Consider the following 19,348-nt stretch of genomic DNA (forward strand, 5'->3'; position numbering starts at 1 on the left):
TACCTAAAGGAGAGTGAAATGTGGGTCGCTCGATACGCCTCCCAATCTCTATTTTCTGGACCATGACGACAAGTACTGTTACGTGTACCTCCTTCGACGGCGGCCCTGACCTCATCAAGGACATTTTTGAGATGCGAACACAGCAGAAATATCGCCGAACTTCGCATGGCATGGCGTCGGCACTAGCTGCAGACACGATACGATTTCCGGACAGTGCTCACCTATCCCAAGACTTCTGTTTGCAAGTACCCGAGTTTCTATGCCCCTTTGAGGGAATGCTCTCAAACTCAGCCGCGACTCTCAGCCTTACCAAGCAGACGGAGCGGTCGATTGACAGGGGCCACTTTCCTTTCGGACTGCCTGATCAAGCTGAGTCGCATTCCTATCGTCGGATTGACCTGTGGATGGCCGGCAACTCGTCAAGCTTTGGACTTGAAGGAGAGTTCTGACATTGCGCAAGCCCGGCAATGGTGGACGAGGGCTCTGGGATTTCTTGAGGAGAAGTCGGAAGCGACATCCCACTCTCTCACATCTTCATGATCGAATGGCGACGACATGAACGACCTCACGCAGGCGCCGGCTCGCCCAGCACCGCCCGGGTGCGGGAGAAGATTGCTGTCACATCTCATCGATGAGAGGGCAGCTTCTGGGCATCAACGACCTTTCGCTTCCATACCAAACACCAAGAATGCGGCGGACGGATACCGAGATATCTCGTACGGTGTCTTTGCCAATGCGATCAATCGACTGGCACAATGGCTTCTCGACAACTTGGGGAGTCCGGCCACGCCCCTCGAGCCGATTGTGTATATTGCCGTGGCGGATTTGAGATATCACATCCTGTCGATGGCTGCGGTCAAGGCTGGATATATCGTGGGTCTTGTCATGATCAAGTGGAGGATTTCTGCTGATCACGATAGGTCTTCCTACCCTCACCACGGAACAGCCAGGAAGCTTTCACGTCTTTGATGGCGGAATGCGGTGCCCAGAAGCTACTCATCGAGGAGAGGCCGTCACCTGCTGTGGCGCTTATCGAGAAGACCCGTACAATGCAGAAGTTCGCGATCCCTTCGTTGGAGACGTTGCTTGATCCGACGCCTGTGCCTCAGATCACTTTGAATGTGGCATGGGAAGAGTACCGCTTCAAGCCATTCTTACAGATCCATAGCTCGGGATCAACTGGCATCCCGAAACTAAGTACGTGGCTATGATGAGAACTTCTTGTCGAGAGGCTGACAGTCCGTCTACAGTAACTTTGAAACATGGCAGCTTCACGGGTCTAGACGCCTACCAGATGCTTGACACTAACGAGGCTTTCGGTCGACTTGGTGATCAACGACTACTCGTATCTTTCCCTCCGTTCCACATGGCTGGACTAATCTACGGCCTTGCCTTCCCTTGCTGGTGCGATAGCACTGTCGTCCTCCCGCCTGCTGCTCCCTTAACAGCTAACGTTGTCAACGAAATTCATCTCCAAGCAAGCGTCGACTACTCGGCCCTGGCTCCTTCTGTGGTGACAGACCTTGCTAAGAACCCTCAGTATCTTCAGAATCTGTCTAAGCTCAAGGGGTTAGGCTTCGCAGGTGGTCCACTTTCCGAAGCTACTGGCCAACTCATCGTTCCTCACACTATTCTCCACGCCGGTATTGGTGCTTCAGAATGGATGTGCTCTCCCTTACTACCGAAAACACCCGACGAATGGCCATACTTCCGCTTCAACGAGCGACAGGGAGGCTATGAGTTCCGCGAAAGAGGAGAGGGGCTCTACGAGATGTGCATCGTGCGCCAACCAGAATGGGAGCTCGCTCAGCCTGTCTTTGTGAACTTTCCTGACACAGACGAGTTTTGTTCGAAAGACTTGTTCTCGAAACATCCGACTAAGCCCGGGCTGTGGAAGTATGTGTCTCGCCTGGATGATGTGATTGTGTTTAGCAATGGGGAAAAGCTCAACCCAGTGACGTTCGAGGGTCTGGTCACGACTTCGCCTGATGTGAAAGGCTGTCTGGTTGTAGGGCAAGGTCGCTTCCAGGCAGCGCTCCTTGTTGAGCCTGCTGACCACGATGAGGCCGAGATCCTGGACAAGATATGGCCGCTTGTGGAGAAGGCGAATGGACCGACGGTCAAACATGGTCGGATAGCGAAAGACTATATCTTCTTCACGACACCTGGGAAGCCGTTACCTCGAGCTGGAAAGGGCACGGTACAAAGAGCTGCGGCTAATAAGCTGTACGCTTCTGAGATTGATGCACTATATCACAGCTTGCAGGATGGCCGACAGCGGAAGACGATTCGTCAAGAGAAAGAGGGCATCCTTCTGAGTAGTTTTGAGGAGGCGAAGAGCTCCATCTCGAGTTACCTTTGCAAGGAGTTGGACATCGCCAAAGTCGGCGATCACGAGGACTTCTTCGCGTATGGTCTGGATTCCCTGCAACTTATTAACCTGGTCCGAGCGATTAACACGTCTAGAGAAGTGCCGATTGACACGAAGCTCGTCTATGACAACGCCACAGTCAGCAAATTGACAGCTGCACTGTTGGAGAGGAATGTAGAGAGATATGACTTTAACAACGACTCCGACGACGAAGAACTCAAGGAGTCTTGGCTGGCCATGGACGAGATGTACGACGAATTGACCACACAGATGGGCTGCTCAGAAAAGAAGAAGAAGAGATTCTCTCGAAGACCGAAAAATCGCACCGTCAAACCGGTCGTTCAGCCAGACGGCGGCACGATCGCCTGGCTCCAAGTCCTGAGCATGTTTCTCGTCAACGTGAACAACTGGGGTCTCGTGAACTCGTTCGGTGTCTTCCAGGCGTCCTACCAGGAGAACTACCTCTCCGCATACTCCGCCTCGTCGATTGCCTGGATAGGGACGATTCAGGGCGCCCTACTCCTAATCGTGGGCGTCGTATCAGGCCCACTATTCGACAGGGGATACTTCAAAACGACATTGACTATTGGGAGCATCGGACTGGTCTTCGCACTGATGATGCTGTCGCTTTCGAGGGAGTATTACCAAATCATGCTCACGCAGGGTGTGCTGCTGGGGATCTGTGAGGGGTTGCTGTATATTCCTAGTGTGGCGCTTGTGCCTGTTTGGTTTAAGAAGAATAGGGGGTTGGCGATGGGGTTGAGTACGGGTGGGGGGTCTATTGGGGGTGTTATATGTGAGTGTACGCGAATGATTTCTGAGGATAGTGGCTGATATGCGTGTGCTAGATCCTGCTGTGTTCTATCGGCTATTACAGGAAGGTGAGCAAATACACTTCTGCAAGGAGACTTGGGATGCTGACAATTTACAGTCGGGTTTGCATGGGCTGTCAGAATCATGGGTTTCATCGCCCTGGCCACTCTCGGATGCGCAGTCCTTCTCAGCAAGCCCCTGAGCCCACGAAGCCCCAGACAGCTCGTGGATCTATCCAGCTTCCGCGACATCTCATACCTCGCATTCATAGCCTCAGCATTCCGTAAGTACCACAACTCCACTCTCCAAGAGACTCCCAGCTAACAACGAACAGTGCTCCTCGCAGGAATGTTCGTCCCCTTCTTCCTCGCCACAACCTACAGCACCTCCTCCCTGCACACCTCCACCTCCACAGGCTTCTACATAATCTCCATCCTCAACGCCGCCCAATTCCTCGGACGAATCCTGCCCGCCTGGGCAAGCGACTACAAGCACTCGCACTCCGGCCCGGAAGCCTGGCAATTCGCCGGCGAGCTCGGCCTCGGCATCATGGGCTTCTGCTGGGCGGGCGTCAACAACCTAGGCGGCTACATCCCCTGGCTGATCCTCTACGGCTTCTTCAGCGGCTTCGCGTTGACGCTCCCGGCGATTGTGTTGCCGTATATCTGTCCCAATCTCGCGGTCTATGGGACGAGGATTGGGATGTTGTATGCTTTTGCTGGGGTTGGGTTTTTGATTTCGACGCCGGTGGCGAGTGCGGCGAATACGGCTACGGGAGGGTTTCTTGGGGGTCAGATGTGGACGGAGGCGACTTGTGTGGTTGCTAGTTTGTTGTTTCTTGTTACGGCTTGGGAGGCGAGGAGGAGGAGATTGCTTTATGAGATGGGGAAGAGGGATAGGAGGTTGAGACGGGGTAGGACGAGGGTGATGAGGTTTGGAGATGCTGAGAAAGCTTGAGCAACGGTTCGAGATTGACCATCGCCCGTAGACCTCGCGTCTGTCGTGTTGAATACCGCGTACTCATCAACAACAGAGACCTAATCAGTCCTGTCCCTTCCGCGACCATTCGTTTTGTCATGTCCTGCCAATAATCTACGCCATGCAGCTTGCCTACCTGCGAACTCAGCCGCAAGATAGCCTTGCGAATTTGGGAAGCCGAGAAGGATCCTAATCCTTCCACTATTTTCAAGCCGCATGTTGATGCAAGACAAATACTAGCGGGCCTAGGGCTGTGACCATGAGGACATTGTTGCCGCTGGGGCCGGGTACAGTCGTCTTGAACAGTCCTCAACAGGACAATCTGCTTAGCTATTCGAAATCCTACAATCCAACATGAGATCCTGGCTTCCGCGATCTAAGAAGGACAATGAGTTTCTGTCTTCGGATGGAAGCTCTGTCGAGCAGAAAGCGTCGACAGTTCTCTTGACGGGATCTACGGGCAACTTTGGCAGCTACCTGCTTGATCACCTCCTCAACCAGGCATGGGTCGATAATGTCGTCTGTCTGAATCGTTCTGCCAATGCTCGTGGCAGGCAATTCGACTCGCACAGGGAACGTGGCCTTGGTATCGACCTCGAAAATGTCTCCTTCTACCAAGCGGACTTCAGCGATCATCGCTTGGGTTTGAGAGATGAAGACTACCGCCATCTCTCCTCGACAGTGGATCTAGTCATACACAATGCCTGGCCGGTCGACTTCAACCGCAACTTTCGATCTTTCAAGTCTTCCGTCGACGGCGTTCAACACTTCATCGACTTTTGCAAGTCCCACAAAGGACGCCTGATCAGGCTCCTGTTCGTCTCCTCGATAGGAGCCACTTCAAACTGGGGATCAGCCGCGCCGACACCTCGCTCTAAAATTCCTGAGGTCGAGCTCACAGATTGGAAAGTCGCCAGGACGGGTTATGGGCAGTCGAAGCTGGTGGCGGAGCGTCTTCTAAGCCATGCCGCTAGGGAAATCGGTCTGCCAGTTTCAGTTGTCCGAGTTGGGCAGCTCGGTGGTCCTGTGCTGCATGGAGACGATCATGGGAAGTGGACGGAGAAGGAGTGGTTGCCGAGTCTCATCCGCAGCTCGATTACTCTTAAGGCGCTTCCGCAGAATCTTGGTCCTGTTGAGGATATCGACTGGGTACCTGTTGACGTCGCGGCTGTGGCTTTGACTGAGCTGGCTTTCAATCTGGTGCACATTGCTCGACCCTTGAAGACTGGTGCGAGTTTCTTCCATCTGGTCAATCCGCAATGCACTCAATGGTCAAAGCTGGTACCCTCAATGACCTCGATGGTGAGCCAAGACGTCAAACTCGTCACCTTCGTGGAATGGGTGAGCATCCTGAAGGAAAGCGTCACCGCTGCTGGCGGTTTCCAAGGCGTGGATGAAGGTGTCAATCCTGCTGCGAAATTAATCGACTTCTTCGATAACCTCCAGGACCGAGCAATCCGGTTTCCGAAGGCAAAGTCGACGTTGCTTGAGACGAGAGAGACGGTTAAGGTCTGCAAGACGCTTGCCGACCTAGAGGCTGTGGGTCCAGAATGGATAGCGTTGTGGATGAGGCAGTGGAGGTGGTCGGGTTGAAGTAGTTGCCCAGAGAATATGATCCCTTGAGATGGATCAAATCTCTTCGTCTCAGTCCTCTGGCCTCGAGAAAACGTAAAGCTTCGTTGTAATCGGTGGGCTCTCTCCGCAAAGACTTTCCAAGGCTGCCGTCTCCTTCATGTATTCTTTCATGTCTCAAAATCCACTTGATATGTCACATCCTTCCTAATCATCATCTTGCGGCTTCCAGTGCTCTTGACACTCATTGCATCGGAGATGTTCGTGATCCCATCTTCGGTGGGCGGCGGCCGACTTCTACCCCCGTCGATATCGTAGCTGTATCGATGATCGTCGCCCTGGTGTATGCAGGTTTCAATCTGGTCATTGTCTGACTTCAAAGTGTTGTTCGTGTCTGTCGAAGTCCCGGACACTAGCGTTGATTTGAGGCTTTCCATTCGGATCGAGCTGTTGGGATGCCTTGGTGATGTGCGGTACTTGCTTTCGCTCATGTTTCGACCGCCAGCGCCGCCGTAGTTCGTTACCAGGCTTAAGAGGAACTTGTGTGCAATGGGAATCGTCGCGGCGATAATCGAGAGGTTCATCTCGGCTTGCGTCCAGCAGACAAAGACTGCTTCGTGAAGCGTAGGATCGGTAAAGAAGCCAGCCTTGTCGAAGCTCGAGAGACGGGCGGCGATGACCGCGATTAGTATCCTTTGGCATATGTTAGCGTTCTTGCACCCGGTCAACAATTCTTGAGATTACCTACGCCAGACGAAGCCCAAAGGAGGAAATTATGACAGCTTTCTTGCTACTTGGCATCTTGATCCTCCATGTGAGCGTCCAGGCGGCGAGAGCGAATATAGTCAGCTCGAAGGTTGCACCAATCGCTTCTGCAGCTTCCCAAGTCGTGAACTGCTCAAAGTCATAGACTGTCAGTCAATCAATCTGTCTGGTCAAGCGAGCGACGCACCCATGCTGAACCACAATGCCGGCCCAAAGCCCAAGGCTGGGCAACACCACATTGCAGAGCCACCACCAAGAGGACAGCAACCATCCAAGCAGCTTCTGCTGCAAACAATGCTGTCAGTATTCGTACATGGATCCTCACGGGTGTAAGCCGTCGTAGAAATAGGACCATGGCAACACGCGAGCAGCCGAGACAGAGGACGTAGACCATGTTGCTAGCATAGTACAACTTTCGGACCAGTGTCAGTGAAGGTACCAGAGCGAGGATACTGTGATATGGATACCTTCTCAGCTCGTTCTTTGCTCGCACCAGATGTAGTCACTTCAGATCTTCCCAAGCCGTCTGAAGCTGCTGCAAGTACGAGTGACGATTGGATGAATGAGAGCAACTGTACCACATGACGTTAATGGCCCCCTCTATTCATGGGAGACAGGGCAGAGAGACCAACCGTCGACACTCCCAGAGTCCCGTCGTCCAGACCCCAGGCCGACCTGGTACCACATCTGATGAATGCCCGGATACCAGTTGCCAGGAGTGTCATTGAAAGTCCCAAGGCCGCGGTGATGAATATCCATGCTCGATGGTCGGACTCTGTAATGACAGCAAGTGGAGGAGTCTGTCCAGGAGGTACAACAGGTGGATACACATACGAAGCCATGTTGAAGAGGCCACGGTCTGGCCAGAGGAGGAAGGAAGGTGTATGTGGAGAGGACGACGGCCCGTCAAGTACATAGCCGCCGTAGTCCTCCCACCAGCGCTCCTGGGCTCACTTCATGATCCTCTTGGTCAGCCTTCGGCGAGGGAATTTGTGTGTAGTAGGGGTGACCGGACTGCGACAGAGCCGCGACGCTTAACGAAGCCTGTGCTGGCTGATTTGCATTGCAGTCAAACCCCTCGGAGCAGCCAATCAAGTGCAAGACGGTCGTGTCTGAAGCAGACTGGCGGCACAGTCCGGTGCATGATCAATCAACTTAGCTGTCTGCGTGGGATGAGATGTCGATACTTGCTCTGCAGGTTCCCGGATAAGATTCCCTGCCATACCCGATCCAAGCAAGACCGTCGCTTCCCACGGCTTGGGCCGAAGCATAGATAGATTCAAAGATGGTCGATCCAATCGAAATTCACGCAGGACTGTATAGACTTCTGGAAGGATGCGTTTATGATGTCTCTGGCGTCAGGGTCCCCGGGAGGGAAAGGGACCGTCAGGCTAGCCTCGAGCTTCTTTTGACGTCGATTCAAGGAACTCCGCGACCACGACCACGTACGCCACCCCACTGCAGGTAGGTGATTATGCAGTGCTGCTGTGCCGCACAGGCTCTTCTGTTTCCCAGCTGGGTAGCGAGTCCGAGAGGTGAACGTGGAGTTGGGCCAAAACTCTACTCAAACTCTTCACCTCACATCATCTGGTGAAAGAAGACTGTTCGCTATTCTATCGCTGCCCGAGCCAGCAGTAAAGCCATGGAGAAAGAAGAAGACTTCTGGACCATTGACGAAGCACTAAAAAGTCCGAGCAGTGATGGCGATGACAGGTTGTTTGCGCCATGTGTTCCCGAGAAGTACAGAGGCACGGCGGCGGACAGACATGACATGCAGGTCCTTGGTCGAGAGCAGGTGCTGAGGAGGAATTTCAAGTCGATCACCATCATGGGCTTCGCGAGCATGGTAGGACCGACGACAGTGAGGGCGAAGCGACTACAGCTCTAACTTCGTGTTCCTCAGGTCATGGTGGCATGGGAGGCTCTGCTGGTAGTCGTTCAATATCCCCTTATAGGTAAAGGCTGCCCGCTGTTCGGAAGTGAGAACAACCCTGACGAGATGTGCTCCCAGATGGCGGCTCTCCGTGCCTGTTCTGGGGTTTGATCATAGCACCCATCGGTCTGACATTCGTATACGCCAGTATTGCTGAGCTTGCTTCGATGTAAGTCAGACGGCCATCCTTCGTGCAACCGATTGACGATCGAGGCTGACTAGGTGTTGAACAGGAGCCCAACGGCTGGCGGCCAGTATCATTTCGTGAGCGAGTACGCTCCACCAAAGTATCAGAAAGTGCTCAGCTACATCACCGGTCAGCTCTCTCACAGAATAGAGCCCGTCTATCCTGTACTGATACTCACAGGCTGGCTCATCGCTCTGGGATGGCAAACATGGTTGGCAGGCACGAGCTTCATGGCGGTATGACGGTTGTTGAATCCGTGCCAGACTTCATACTGATGACAGTCCAGGCTACCGCAATGCAAGGCTTGATCTCCCTCAATATGCCCAGCTATACCTGGGATGGCTGGCGAGGGACGCTCCTCGTCATTGGAATCATCGTGTTCTCCGTTCTCTTCAATACAGTCCTTGCCGCAAGATTACCGTTCATCGAGGGGATCCTTCTAATCCTCCACGTCGCTGGACTGTTTGCCATCATCATTCCGCTCTGGGTCATGGCGCCAATCGGAAACGCAAGAACCGTGCTTCTCGAATTCGAAGACAATGGCAACTGGGGCAACACTGGTTTGTCGACGCTGATCGGTCTTCCGACGATGATTGCTATGCTTTATGTAAGCTCTGCTGCCGATGAACGCTTGGGGCATTGACTGACTTCTCTCAGGGCTACGACTGTGTCGTTCATATGTAAGTGATCATTTCCTTCGATAGCATGAGACACGGAGCTAAGACTGGTCGTTTATTTCAGGTCTGAGGAGGTAAGCTCACCTTTCCAAGGTGTCGAACATCGAATTCCTTGTTGACCGTGCTTGGCATAGGTCAAAGATGCTTCCAAAGTCATTCCGCCTGCCATCCTAGGCGGCATGTGGACCAACGCTGTGCTGATGCTGGTTGTCGGCGTCACCTTCATCTTCACAATGGGCGACACTGAAGCCCTCCTGGAATCGCCGATCGGGGTCCCTTTCATCCAGAGCTTTCTCAATGCAACGGGAAGCTATGCAGCTACGAACGTTGTTACTGTCTTCATCATCGTGACGTTGATCTCGGCTTGTGTGAGCGAAGTCGCGACAGCTTCTCGTCAGATCTGGTCGTTTGCTCGTGATAATGGTATGCATCTCTTACCAGATACCTCCGGGTTTGGGTTGCTGACTGTGCTGCTCTGTAGGACTGCCGTTCTCCAGCTGGCTGGCGAAGGTAGCGCCTGGATGGAACGTCCCTGTCAATGCCGTGTTGGTCTCTATTGGTTTCACGGCTTTGATATCGTTGGTGAGTCCTCGAGCAACAAACTGCTTCGTTGATTGAGTATCTGTGTGCTAAAATTGTATCAGATCAACATCGGTTCGACAGTCGCGATGAACGCGGTAAACTCATTGGCACAAGTTGCCATACTTGCCTCGTACATCATTACGATCGGCTGCTTGATTTGGCGCCGCCTTTACGGAGAACCGTTGCCACCCAGCCGATGGAGCCTGGGCAGATGGGGTCTTCCCGTCAACATCATCTCGCTCGTCTTCATGATCCCAGTGCTGTCGTTTGCGACGTGGCCGCTGGAGCAGCCAGTGACTCCTCAAAACATGTAAGTGGTGATGGAATCCTTTCGATGTTGTTGTGATGCTGACTTTTGGCGAAGGAATTGGTCCAGCGTCATGTTTGTTGGGGTTCTAGCTCTCGCTGCGGTCTTTTACGTGGTAAAAGCAAGGCATGTGTATGTTGGGCCGGTCGTTTTGATCAAGCGAAATTGAGTTATGTAGTTGCAAGCGGTGCGAATAGCCTTCCTTGTACACCCTCGTGCGTGCCGGCCGCACCTTTCAACACTTTCCAGCGGCTCGGGCTTCTTTAACTCGAGCTTCTTTCACTTCCTTCTTCTCCCTGGGAGGACCAGTCAGTAACTTCAATGCCCGCTCGATGCCCATCTGCTCCTCTTCACTGTCTTGTGTGTTTGTCGGCCGCAGGTCATGCGACTGAATGTCGTCGGACTGAGACTTGCACGGCGATGTAGAGCAAGTATGGCTATGCGGTACCTTCGCGGCCTCCCACGGGTGGTGTTTTAAGCAGCCCTCTGGGAAGTCTTCCTCGCAGTGGGTGAAGAAGTTGCAGCGCTTGTGGACAACTGGCTCAGGGAGGCGAGTTGAGGGCGTTGAAGCGATAGGGTCGTGCGATGGATGACCGCACGAGGCGTTATGGGTGCTGCCACCACTGTCAAACTTCGTGGCCCAGTGGAGGACCAAGACGCAGAACAGGACTGCAAGAGAGACATTAGTCTACGACAGGATGCGGATTGGGGGGCGTACTGTCTGCGTTGCAAAGCATGAGACACATCCATCCAGGCTCGCCGCTAACGGCCATGAGGACTGTTAGATTCACCACACTTGAGACGAGAGTCGCACAGCTGCCAACGAATGTTCGAAAAGCGAGGACCCTCATCTTGCCATTGCCGTGTTGAAAGGAGTACATCTCTGTGGGTACGGTAAGTGATGGCATCGTAGACATAGTTATTTGGATAAACTTACTGCGTAATGGCACGATGAACAACGTGTTCAAGTAGAGATTGACCACAGCATCAAAAATGATGAGTGGCATCATCGCCCGCTTCTCCATCCCAATGATACATTTTCCGTCCACGTCGATGTATGCAATGCGCCTGAAATCGATCAGCGATGCCCTTTTTCTGGATGTAATAATACTCACCAAACAAAATTTAAAACGACCATGATTCCATATGGTAGCAGCATCCCGAAGCAATTGAATAGATAGAGTTTAGATTCTCGACGACGCTGGAGACATCCTCGAACGACCCACTATCATGAAATTAGCAGATTGTTGAATGATTGCGCGGCATGGTACTCGCCGCTTTCTCGACGAGGAAGGTATAAATGAGCACTTTCGTGCTCATATAGCAGACCAGGCCTAGGCAATATATCAGTTATTTGACTAGTGTGAATGTTTGTCAGACTCACAAAGCAGAATGCCTCCATCGCAGATTCCTGCCGTCTTATTGAGACCAATGTCTTTCAACAGAGCCGTGACAAAGATGAATAGGAACGAGTCGACGTATATTATGAGTAAGAGCCAGGCAGATACCGGTAACGTCGTCCACTTATGCACTCGCTCGAGACCTGAATGAATCATGGAAAGTCAGCACATCAACATAGTGCAGAACTGCTGGATGAACTCACGGCGAGTAAGACACGCCCCAAGCACTGGAAGAGTGACGAGATTCAGCGACATCTAGATAGCCGTTAGACATCGCATGTAGCCCAACGGCCTCAATATAGCCATACGGATACAATCTGTGCGGCGAGCGGTATCTGAGCCGGCGTAATCGGTCCATGGCCATCAGGTAGCCTTTCCAAAGAGGCTCCTCGACAAGACCAGCCCTGGCGATTCGGTGCCCATGTTCGCAATCCACATAGTGCAGCTCAAAAGCCGGTGTTTGCGATGGAGCTAGAGGCTCGTCAAAAGGTATGGGGAAAATCGAAGGCCATCTCATTCTTCAACTCGGCTCATCAAAGTGCACGCCTTGGTGGTGGGACGTCACACATTTCGGGTCGCCAGGCATATTCCAGACACACTCGAAGCCAAATTGGCGAACCCACCAATACTTCCCCAGCGCAACGTACTCTGAGTTCTTCTCGAACGACAACCCTGGATAGGAATGGTTGCAGTTGCCCTTGCGTGAAGACATCACACAAGGTATAATAAGGTTCAATGTCGACACTTCTTTGAACCTTCCCGAGAAACTGGTATCCTGAGTCAAGGAGATTGGCGCAGATGTTGGTTCATCGCCAGTGCGCACGTGCGGAGCGGAGAGGATCGGGCGGCGGCAAACCGATGAAACCAGCACAGCGTTTTCCCCTTTTGGCCTTCATGCAGCGCCGCGATGTTGGGGAGAAAATCCTCGGTCGGGCACAAGCAAACCATGTTCGCGGACGGGCAAAGCTGGGAAATGCTCAAACCTGTGACGAGCTTTACTTCCGGCGTCCGAGAAATATCCGACATGTCACATATGGTGTTGATCACTGGTGGCCCGTAGTTCTCGGCAAGTGAATCATGTCGACGGTGGAAATCAGATTTGCTGAATCGTATCTGACCCGTACGACTAGGATTAGAATGACCCAAAGTGCAAGATATGAGCGCCAGGCGGAAGTGCGCTAAGGGATGAAAGAGTTGCTTTGAAATCGGTAGGCAAGTTTCCAACAATACCCAGCTCTATACGTCCTCGAGTATGAAGGACAGTTGCATGTTTCATCTCTCTTCTTAAGATGCTCAATGCGAGGTGTTGCGAGTTGAATGTCTGGAACCATCGTTTCCGCGTGGTCGAAAGCCACCAAGTGTGCAGCTTGAATTACTGAGACAGCTTGCGAGCAATGGAGGTGTGTTGCACCTTGCGCGAGACAACTCAGTAAAAGTTTTCTTGAGGTGCTCCTTGTCGAGAGATTCCGGAGATTGCTGTTGAACATGGTGGAGATGTTTTCATGTGCTAGGCGTCATCTTCGTCGGCTGATTTGCAGTCGAGGGAAGTGTATTTGTTCCTGGCCTGAGGGAACAATGGTAGGATCAAAGGCTAGGAGATCCTCAACATTACGTTGAGACCTTTCTTTATCCCGTCGTAAATGTTCCGTGGATTGGTGAATGGAGTATTGATTCAGCAATCAGAGATTGCGATTTCCATGGAGGCTCCATATTCTTCTCCCAATCTTGAACCGTTTGCTCGTCAAGGCCGCACCTATATTGTGCTGTGAAGTCCAAGGCTGTTTTACGACATTCGCTGGAAGTCACACAACATGCAGACCTGCACCTTTTGCGCCAATGATCGCCCGAGGAACACAGTGCTATCCCTGCGCTGCAACGGCAACTGCAACTGCTGCCAGGAGTGTCTTCAGGCCATGTTCGCTCTGGCAGTCAAAGATGAGGATGGCTATCCCCCAAAATGTTGTTCAGAGCCAATTCCTTTCAATCGTGCGAGTCGCTACCTCTCCGCCAGTCTTGTCAGAGATTTCGCCGCCAGAAAACTCGAGTTGTCAACCAGGAACAAGGTTTACTGCTACGTCGCCAGATGTAGCAACTTTATCGCCCCCTACAGCATCCACAACGGGAACGCGTACTGCCAGAAGTGCTTGGCTGTGACGTGCGCTAGGTGCAAGGAGAGGGAACACTTCGGACCGTGTACATCAAGGCCATTGATGGAAATTAGGCAGCTGGCACAGGAACACGGATGGAAGATTTGCCAGAAGTGTGACCGCGTAGTGGAGAAGGATGGCGGATGCAATCACGTCACGTATGTGACGCCATGGAGAGCTGCTGCCGCTGGATGTCGGCTAACATTTCTGTAGTTGTCGATGCGGTGCAAATTTTTGCTACGAGTGCGGAGCAGTCTGGCATACTTGCAACTGCGTGGCTGCAGAATATGATGACGAACAAGATGGCGAGGAAGGCGAGCCGGACGATGACGAAGACTTAGACGGTATGTTTGAGGACGAGATATGATGGGAACAGCAGAGGAACGAACCTGGTCAGCAACAAAGACGTGAGGATAGTCCGATGCTGGAAGAGGCAGTCGAAGAAGAATAACGACCTAGTCGTCTGCACTCGGTATTGCTAGAATCGGACCAGGTCAGCAGGTTACAGCAGTGTCCCCGTATCTCCAAGACCTACTGAAGGCCACATGGCACACTGTGTGCCTTGGAAGGTGGAAGTGCTCCGTAGAAAGAGACAAGATATGAGAGGATTTTTTAAAGGTGCATGTGAAAGGAGAAGAAGAACAGGTGAAGTCTGATCAAGGGCGAGTGAAGTGGGTCCGCCGGGGTGCGGGCCGAGAAGCCGATCGCCGACGAGCTTCACCTTTCTCGCGATAAATGAAAAGTTTCTATAAACACGCAATGAACGTCCGATATGCATCACTTGCACGCGTCTTCACTCACTCCCAGCCCATCTGTCGTACTCCACGAGCCTGTATTGTCGCCAAATGGCTGCGACGTCGCGGACTCTCAACGGCACCTTCGGCGCAGCCAGAAGCGGTTCCGTTGCGGAAACACCTAAAAGAGGAGGCCAAGAAGAAGAAGGCGCAGAATAAGAGCAATGGCAAGGTGCAGGAGCATTCAGAGCCGTCGAAATGGGAGCTTACGGTGGGCATCGAAATCCATGCGGAGTTGAATACGGCGTGCAAGCTCTTCTCCAGCGCTCCCGCTTCTGTGGAAGATGGCGAGGACGCTGCGAACAGCAGAGTTGCTCTGTTCGACGCCGCATTGCCAGGAACACAGCCTCAATTTCAGCGGGCTACTCTACTTCCCGCTCTGAGAGCCGCGATCGCGCTTGGATGTGAGGTTCAGGGAAAGAGTGGTTGGGACAGGAAGCACTACTTTCACTGGGATCAACCTAACGGATACCAGATCACGCAGTACTACGGTAGGTAGCAAGTGACAACTGAGTTTCGCGCAGATATTGATTGATACCGTAGATCCGTTTGCAAAGTGCGGAACCCTCGCTTTGACGGCAGAGGACGGAGTGCCATCCTCAGATCTCAATGGCGCCGAAAGCCTCAATATTGGGATCAAACAGATTCAAATGGAACAAGATACTGCGAAAACGACCTCACATCCTCCTTCGTCCTACCATATCGATCTCAACCGAGCCGGGCACCCTCTGATCGAGATCATTACACTTCCTCACATTCACTCACCACAGACTGCTGCAGCGGTAGTTCGGAAGGTTCAAGCTGTTCTGAAGAGCGTGGATGCATGTGTGACGGGTATGGAGCTGGGTGGTCTGAGGGCAGATGTCAACGTGTCGATCCGCGAACGAGGGACAAGCGGGCTGTCTTCGTACAGTGGCGTGAGTGGACTTGGGCAGAGGACCGAGATCAAGAACTTGTCTTCGTTCAAGGCTGTGGAGGATGCAATAGTGGCAGAGCGGGATCGTCAGATATCTGTACTGGAATCCGGAGGCGCCATTGAAGGAGAGACCAGAGGATGGACGCTCGGTGCAACAGAGACTACGAGGCTGCGAGGGAAAGAAGGGGAAGTGGACTACAGGTACATGCCAGATGCTGATTTGCCGCCACTCTTCATCGGGAAAGATCTGGTAGAGCACTTGAGGACGACGCTGCCTGAGCTACCGAACGAGACTGTGGAACGAGTGCAGAGGCAATATGGTCTCAGTTTGAAGGATGCAAAGACAATCGTGAGTCTCGACGATGGGGATCGTTTGGAGTTCATGGAAGAGACTGTCGAGGTTCTGAAAGGAGGACTGTCAGGCTCGGATCAGATCAAGCTGGGCAAAACCGTTGGCAACTGGGTATTGCACGAACTCGGTGGTCTCATCAGTGATGAATCTCGATCGTGGGATGAGATGCCTGTCACAACTCAAGAGCTGGCCGATCTTATCAGAAACTTGCAACAGAAGCAGATCACTGCACGTGTGGCCAAACACCTGCTCGCAATCCTACACGATACTTCATCTTCAATCAAGCGACCGTCTGTGGAGCAGCTGACCGTCGATGGAAACCTCCGTCTGCGACCACTGTCAGAAGACGAGTACGAAGCGCTGGCCAAGGAGATCATGGACGAGAATCCAGAGATGGTGGCCGCCGTGAAGGATAAAGGCCAGAAGGGTAAGGCGATGTGGTTTGTTGGACAGATGGTTAGACGAGGAGAAGAGGGAACGGTGGAGCCCGAAAAGGCGAAGCAGGTCGTCGAGCAGCTGCTATCTGGACCCGGCATTGTCTGAGATGCATCTGGGCAGCGTGGAATCGTGAAAGATCATACCACTTCCCAGTCTTCCACGAACATTTGCCTTCCCGAAGCCACTCGAAGGGGACGGCCCGATTGCCTCAGCATGGTCTCAACGCTCGCAACCAGGGAGCAATCTGTCCCTGGGAGACCCATGATGGATACCGCCACCGGGAGCACTTCCTCGGCACCAGTCTTCTTCGACATGTATGGAATTTGGCCGACTGCATTTCATCAGCACTTGTCTCGTTTCGAGAAATGAGGGCACAAGGCTTACTAGGCACTGTAACCTCTGGAGAACCAAGCACTGGGGACAGCCACAACTGATCCCAAGCCTCCTGGACGGTCGGCAGTCCACATACTTGGTCATCTCTGTAGTTTGGCTCAGCATCCATGATCGGCAGCACAACAATTGGATTCTCTCCACAAAGGAGTCGGCTCAACAACCAAGTTTTATATATTTCAAGCCGGCGGCCAGCATGGTGTCGCTGCTGCGCTGTAATGCGACTTCCCATATCCCATCGGTAAGCTGTCATTCTATTCACTGGCGGCGAAGCATGGTGTTTGTCAAAGTAGTTCTGACGGAACTGATCGGTGGAGTGATAGAAGTCGAAAAAGAAGGCGTGAGGTCCTACGTCCTGGAGGAACTCGTGGAGGCTCTGGCCTCCTGCTTCCGCTGGGGGATTAGAGTCCCACAAGGCCTGCAGAGAGATCCTATGTACATCAATCTTGGTGCATTCATGGAGGTCGTCGACAAGTGTGTCAAGAATGGCTCGTTGATGGCGACTGCGAATCGCATCAATGTACTCCAGCGGCAGGATTATTGAGCTCGGATGCTGGATCAATGTCAGCTTCGGTCCTGGGATAGCACCGTGTCGATGGAAACTCACCTGTCTACATTCCTCAAGGCTATCGAGGCCCCAATGCTTGACGAAGAAGCTTAGATCGGAAATGTCACGAGCGAACACGGCCGGAGTATCGAACAAGCTGATAGTGACATCAGCACCTCATCGCGCCCACCTGGCAATATCTTACGGGAAGCAAGGCGCCATGCCTTCCGATGGGAGTTTCCCCTTGGAGATCCGAATTGCAAAGCAACCATTTACCATCGCTGGGCGTCGGCAGCTGCCGGTTGCTAACCAAGTTCAGTCAAGCGGGAAATCACATGCAAAAGCGATATGACTTACAGTCTGTGCCTATCGCATAATCCAGCCATTCATATGCAGCGACTGCAGCCGCACTGCCGCTGCTACTTCCTGCGGGGGACTGGTAATTGTCTCCTCGAGGATTGAAAGGAGCTGAGTAGTCCATGCATTCGCTGGGCTCTTCCCAAGAGATCATTGAGCTCAGCTTGGTGGTGCCAACCAGTTCGGCACCTTGGTCGATCAACATCTGAATTGCCGGAGCAGTCTCCGGCGCTGGGCTTGACATGTCATAGTAAGCCCGATCACAAAGAGTGGTTCGGATGCCATGTATGTCGAACACGTCTTTGACCAACACACGCTTGCCAGCGAAGGGCTTTGAAGACTGAGATTTGACCAGGTCTGGGATCCGGCTAGGTACTGCAGCGTAGAACGACTGGACATTTCGGCCTGTAAGTTGGAGTTGCTTGTGTTGTCTTTCGCCAGTCAGTCTCAATCAATCGCAGCAGGCAAGTCCTACCTTTCTCCAGCCGGTCTCAGGAGGTAATGCACGAGACAGGACTGTTTGTCTTCATAAAGGCGAAACACAGGCTGCAGACGTCGATTTGCCCAGAGATACGCACCGCCGGGTATGGCAACATCAGCCATATCACCAGAGTCTCGCTTCCGATGGGAATCATCGTTGACTTCCACCACGTGGTACTGCAAACCAAGTCTATGGATGTGCTGTTCTAGACTTTTCGGAAGCTCGATGGATCCTTCAGCACTGCCGCAAAAAAGCAAGATGTTGCGGAACTCTGGCTCGCTAACATCGTCCTCATGAACAAGAGAGTCGAACAAGTGGATGAACGTGTCCTTCGTCCACGGGCTTGCTGGGTCTGTAGGAATCGCCGTTATGAATTGCTGGTCTCCAATCAAAGGAACTCGTTCGTACTGTGCAATCTCAGCTCGCGCGCCAGCGGTGCCAACACATACGCATAGTTACCCGAATGCCTGGTAAGGCTGCGTACTCTACCTCACCTAATTCGAAACGAACTGGTGCGTCTTGCTGGAAAGTAGGCAACCGCTTCGAAAGTGAGTTTTGTTGCGTTGCACTCAATGCATGGGAGCCCATCGTTCTGCAAAGCTTGAAGCCATTGGTTGCAGGGGAGGCGACGTACATGAGTTATGCATGTGTTCTGCCGAGCTGAGGCTTTCGTTTTGCCTCCAGCCGTCTATTTCCGGGCTAACAGATGGTTGCATCGCTCCCTGACTGGTCGTGTGAGCCGAGCTCATCCATATGAAGCGCCCGTGCCGCGGCCAAGGTGGAAAGTCCAGACTGGTCACCAGTTCGAGATGCATGGATCGCAAGGCAGTCAATCGTGGAGTTTCTCAGCCCTCGACGTATTGTTCAATCGCCTCGGGACGTGGGTGCTTGTACCCGCTTGCTATCGTCGGCTTTGCGGAGCTACCTGCATGTGAAGCTCGAGGCTCAACGTCACTCACCTGCCCTCGACGTTGGAGCCGTCCTGTTGCTTCGTCGCAATGCGGTTCTTCTGTCGCTTCGGCAAGCCAGAGAGGGCTCGTTTCTTCCCGACTCGATGATCTGAAATCTTTCGCGCAGTCTCCAGCAGCCTCTTGGCTCTCAAAGAGTCTCAGAGAGGGCAAACCACCGGCTCGCCATCTCATGAAAGGCTCGTCCACGCGAAGCTGCCGTGCGTTGCCTGCTGCGATGTCTCAGATAGGAGACACCAAGGCACTGCGTTGTTCAGCTACTCTCCGTAGTGCTAGCAGCTTTGGACGGGATCATCCAGCTCCACACTATGCCAGACTCTTCCCTTGTCCAGGGCGCTGGCTCGACCCTCGAACACGATCGATCCCGCACAGT

At 52.9% G+C, this 19,348-nt stretch overlaps 7 protein-coding genes across 7 annotated transcripts; 4 read left to right on the forward strand and 3 right to left on the reverse strand.

Moving 5' to 3' along the window:
- Positions 1-62: 62 nt before the first annotated feature.
- On the forward strand, positions 63-5,755 carry M409DRAFT_70330 (uncharacterized protein; the record flags this gene model as incomplete). Its single annotated transcript, XM_033818682.1, has 6 exons — positions 63-72; positions 590-873; positions 921-1,197; positions 1,251-2,619; positions 3,249-3,252; positions 4,589-5,755. 6 exons carry the CDS (start codon positions 63-65, stop codon positions 5,753-5,755), a joined length of 3,111 nt encoding a protein of 1,036 aa, XP_033661470.1.
- A 149-nt stretch (positions 5,756-5,904) lies between these two features.
- Positions 5,905-7,341, reverse strand: M409DRAFT_28968 (uncharacterized protein; the record flags this gene model as incomplete). The annotated part of the gene is made up of 5 exons (XM_033809253.1): positions 5,905-6,427; positions 6,483-6,628; positions 6,687-6,911; positions 6,967-7,071; positions 7,132-7,341. 5 exons carry the CDS (start codon positions 7,339-7,341, stop codon positions 5,905-5,907), a joined length of 1,209 nt encoding a protein of 402 aa, XP_033661471.1.
- Positions 7,342-8,141: 800 nt separating this feature from the next.
- M409DRAFT_59840 (uncharacterized protein) lies at positions 8,142-10,354 on the forward strand (the record flags this gene model as incomplete). Its single annotated transcript, XM_033814314.1, has 12 exons — positions 8,142-8,345; positions 8,403-8,454; positions 8,511-8,601; positions 8,666-8,748; positions 8,800-8,855; positions 8,906-9,226; positions 9,277-9,299; positions 9,361-9,370; positions 9,431-9,719; positions 9,778-9,878; positions 9,941-10,188; positions 10,243-10,354. The coding sequence occupies 12 exons, from the start codon at positions 8,142-8,144 to the stop codon at positions 10,352-10,354; spliced, it is 1,590 nt and encodes a 529-aa protein (XP_033661472.1).
- Positions 10,355-10,420: 66 nt separating this feature from the next.
- Positions 10,421-11,840, reverse strand: M409DRAFT_28970 (uncharacterized protein; the record flags this gene model as incomplete). Its single annotated transcript, XM_033809254.1, has 7 exons — positions 10,421-10,854; positions 10,904-11,068; positions 11,123-11,253; positions 11,301-11,410; positions 11,473-11,519; positions 11,570-11,728; positions 11,789-11,840. 7 exons carry the CDS (start codon positions 11,838-11,840, stop codon positions 10,421-10,423), a joined length of 1,098 nt encoding a protein of 365 aa, XP_033661473.1.
- Positions 11,841-13,868: 2,028 nt separating this feature from the next.
- Positions 13,869-14,073, forward strand: M409DRAFT_28971 (uncharacterized protein; the record flags this gene model as incomplete). The annotated part of the gene is made up of 2 exons (XM_033809255.1): positions 13,869-13,890; positions 13,946-14,073. 2 exons carry the CDS (start codon positions 13,869-13,871, stop codon positions 14,071-14,073), a joined length of 150 nt encoding a protein of 49 aa, XP_033661474.1.
- A 418-nt stretch (positions 14,074-14,491) lies between these two features.
- Positions 14,492-16,337, forward strand: M409DRAFT_28972 (uncharacterized protein; the record flags this gene model as incomplete). The annotated part of the gene is made up of 2 exons (XM_033809256.1): positions 14,492-15,017; positions 15,070-16,337. 2 exons carry the CDS (start codon positions 14,492-14,494, stop codon positions 16,335-16,337), a joined length of 1,794 nt encoding a protein of 597 aa, XP_033661475.1.
- A 32-nt stretch (positions 16,338-16,369) lies between these two features.
- M409DRAFT_70333 (uncharacterized protein) lies at positions 16,370-18,643 on the reverse strand (the record flags this gene model as incomplete). Its single annotated transcript, XM_033818683.1, has 7 exons — positions 16,370-16,563; positions 16,617-17,175; positions 17,230-17,326; positions 17,375-17,474; positions 17,527-17,957; positions 18,002-18,384; positions 18,518-18,643. 7 exons carry the CDS (start codon positions 18,641-18,643, stop codon positions 16,370-16,372), a joined length of 1,890 nt encoding a protein of 629 aa, XP_033661476.1.
- Positions 18,644-19,348: the final 705 nt, after the last annotated feature.

The sequence above is a fragment of the Zasmidium cellare genome (genome assembly GCF_010093935.1).
Source record: "Zasmidium cellare ATCC 36951 unplaced genomic scaffold M409scaffold_47, whole genome shotgun sequence".
Taxonomy (NCBI): Eukaryota; Fungi; Ascomycota; class Dothideomycetes; order Mycosphaerellales; family Mycosphaerellaceae; genus Zasmidium; species Zasmidium cellare.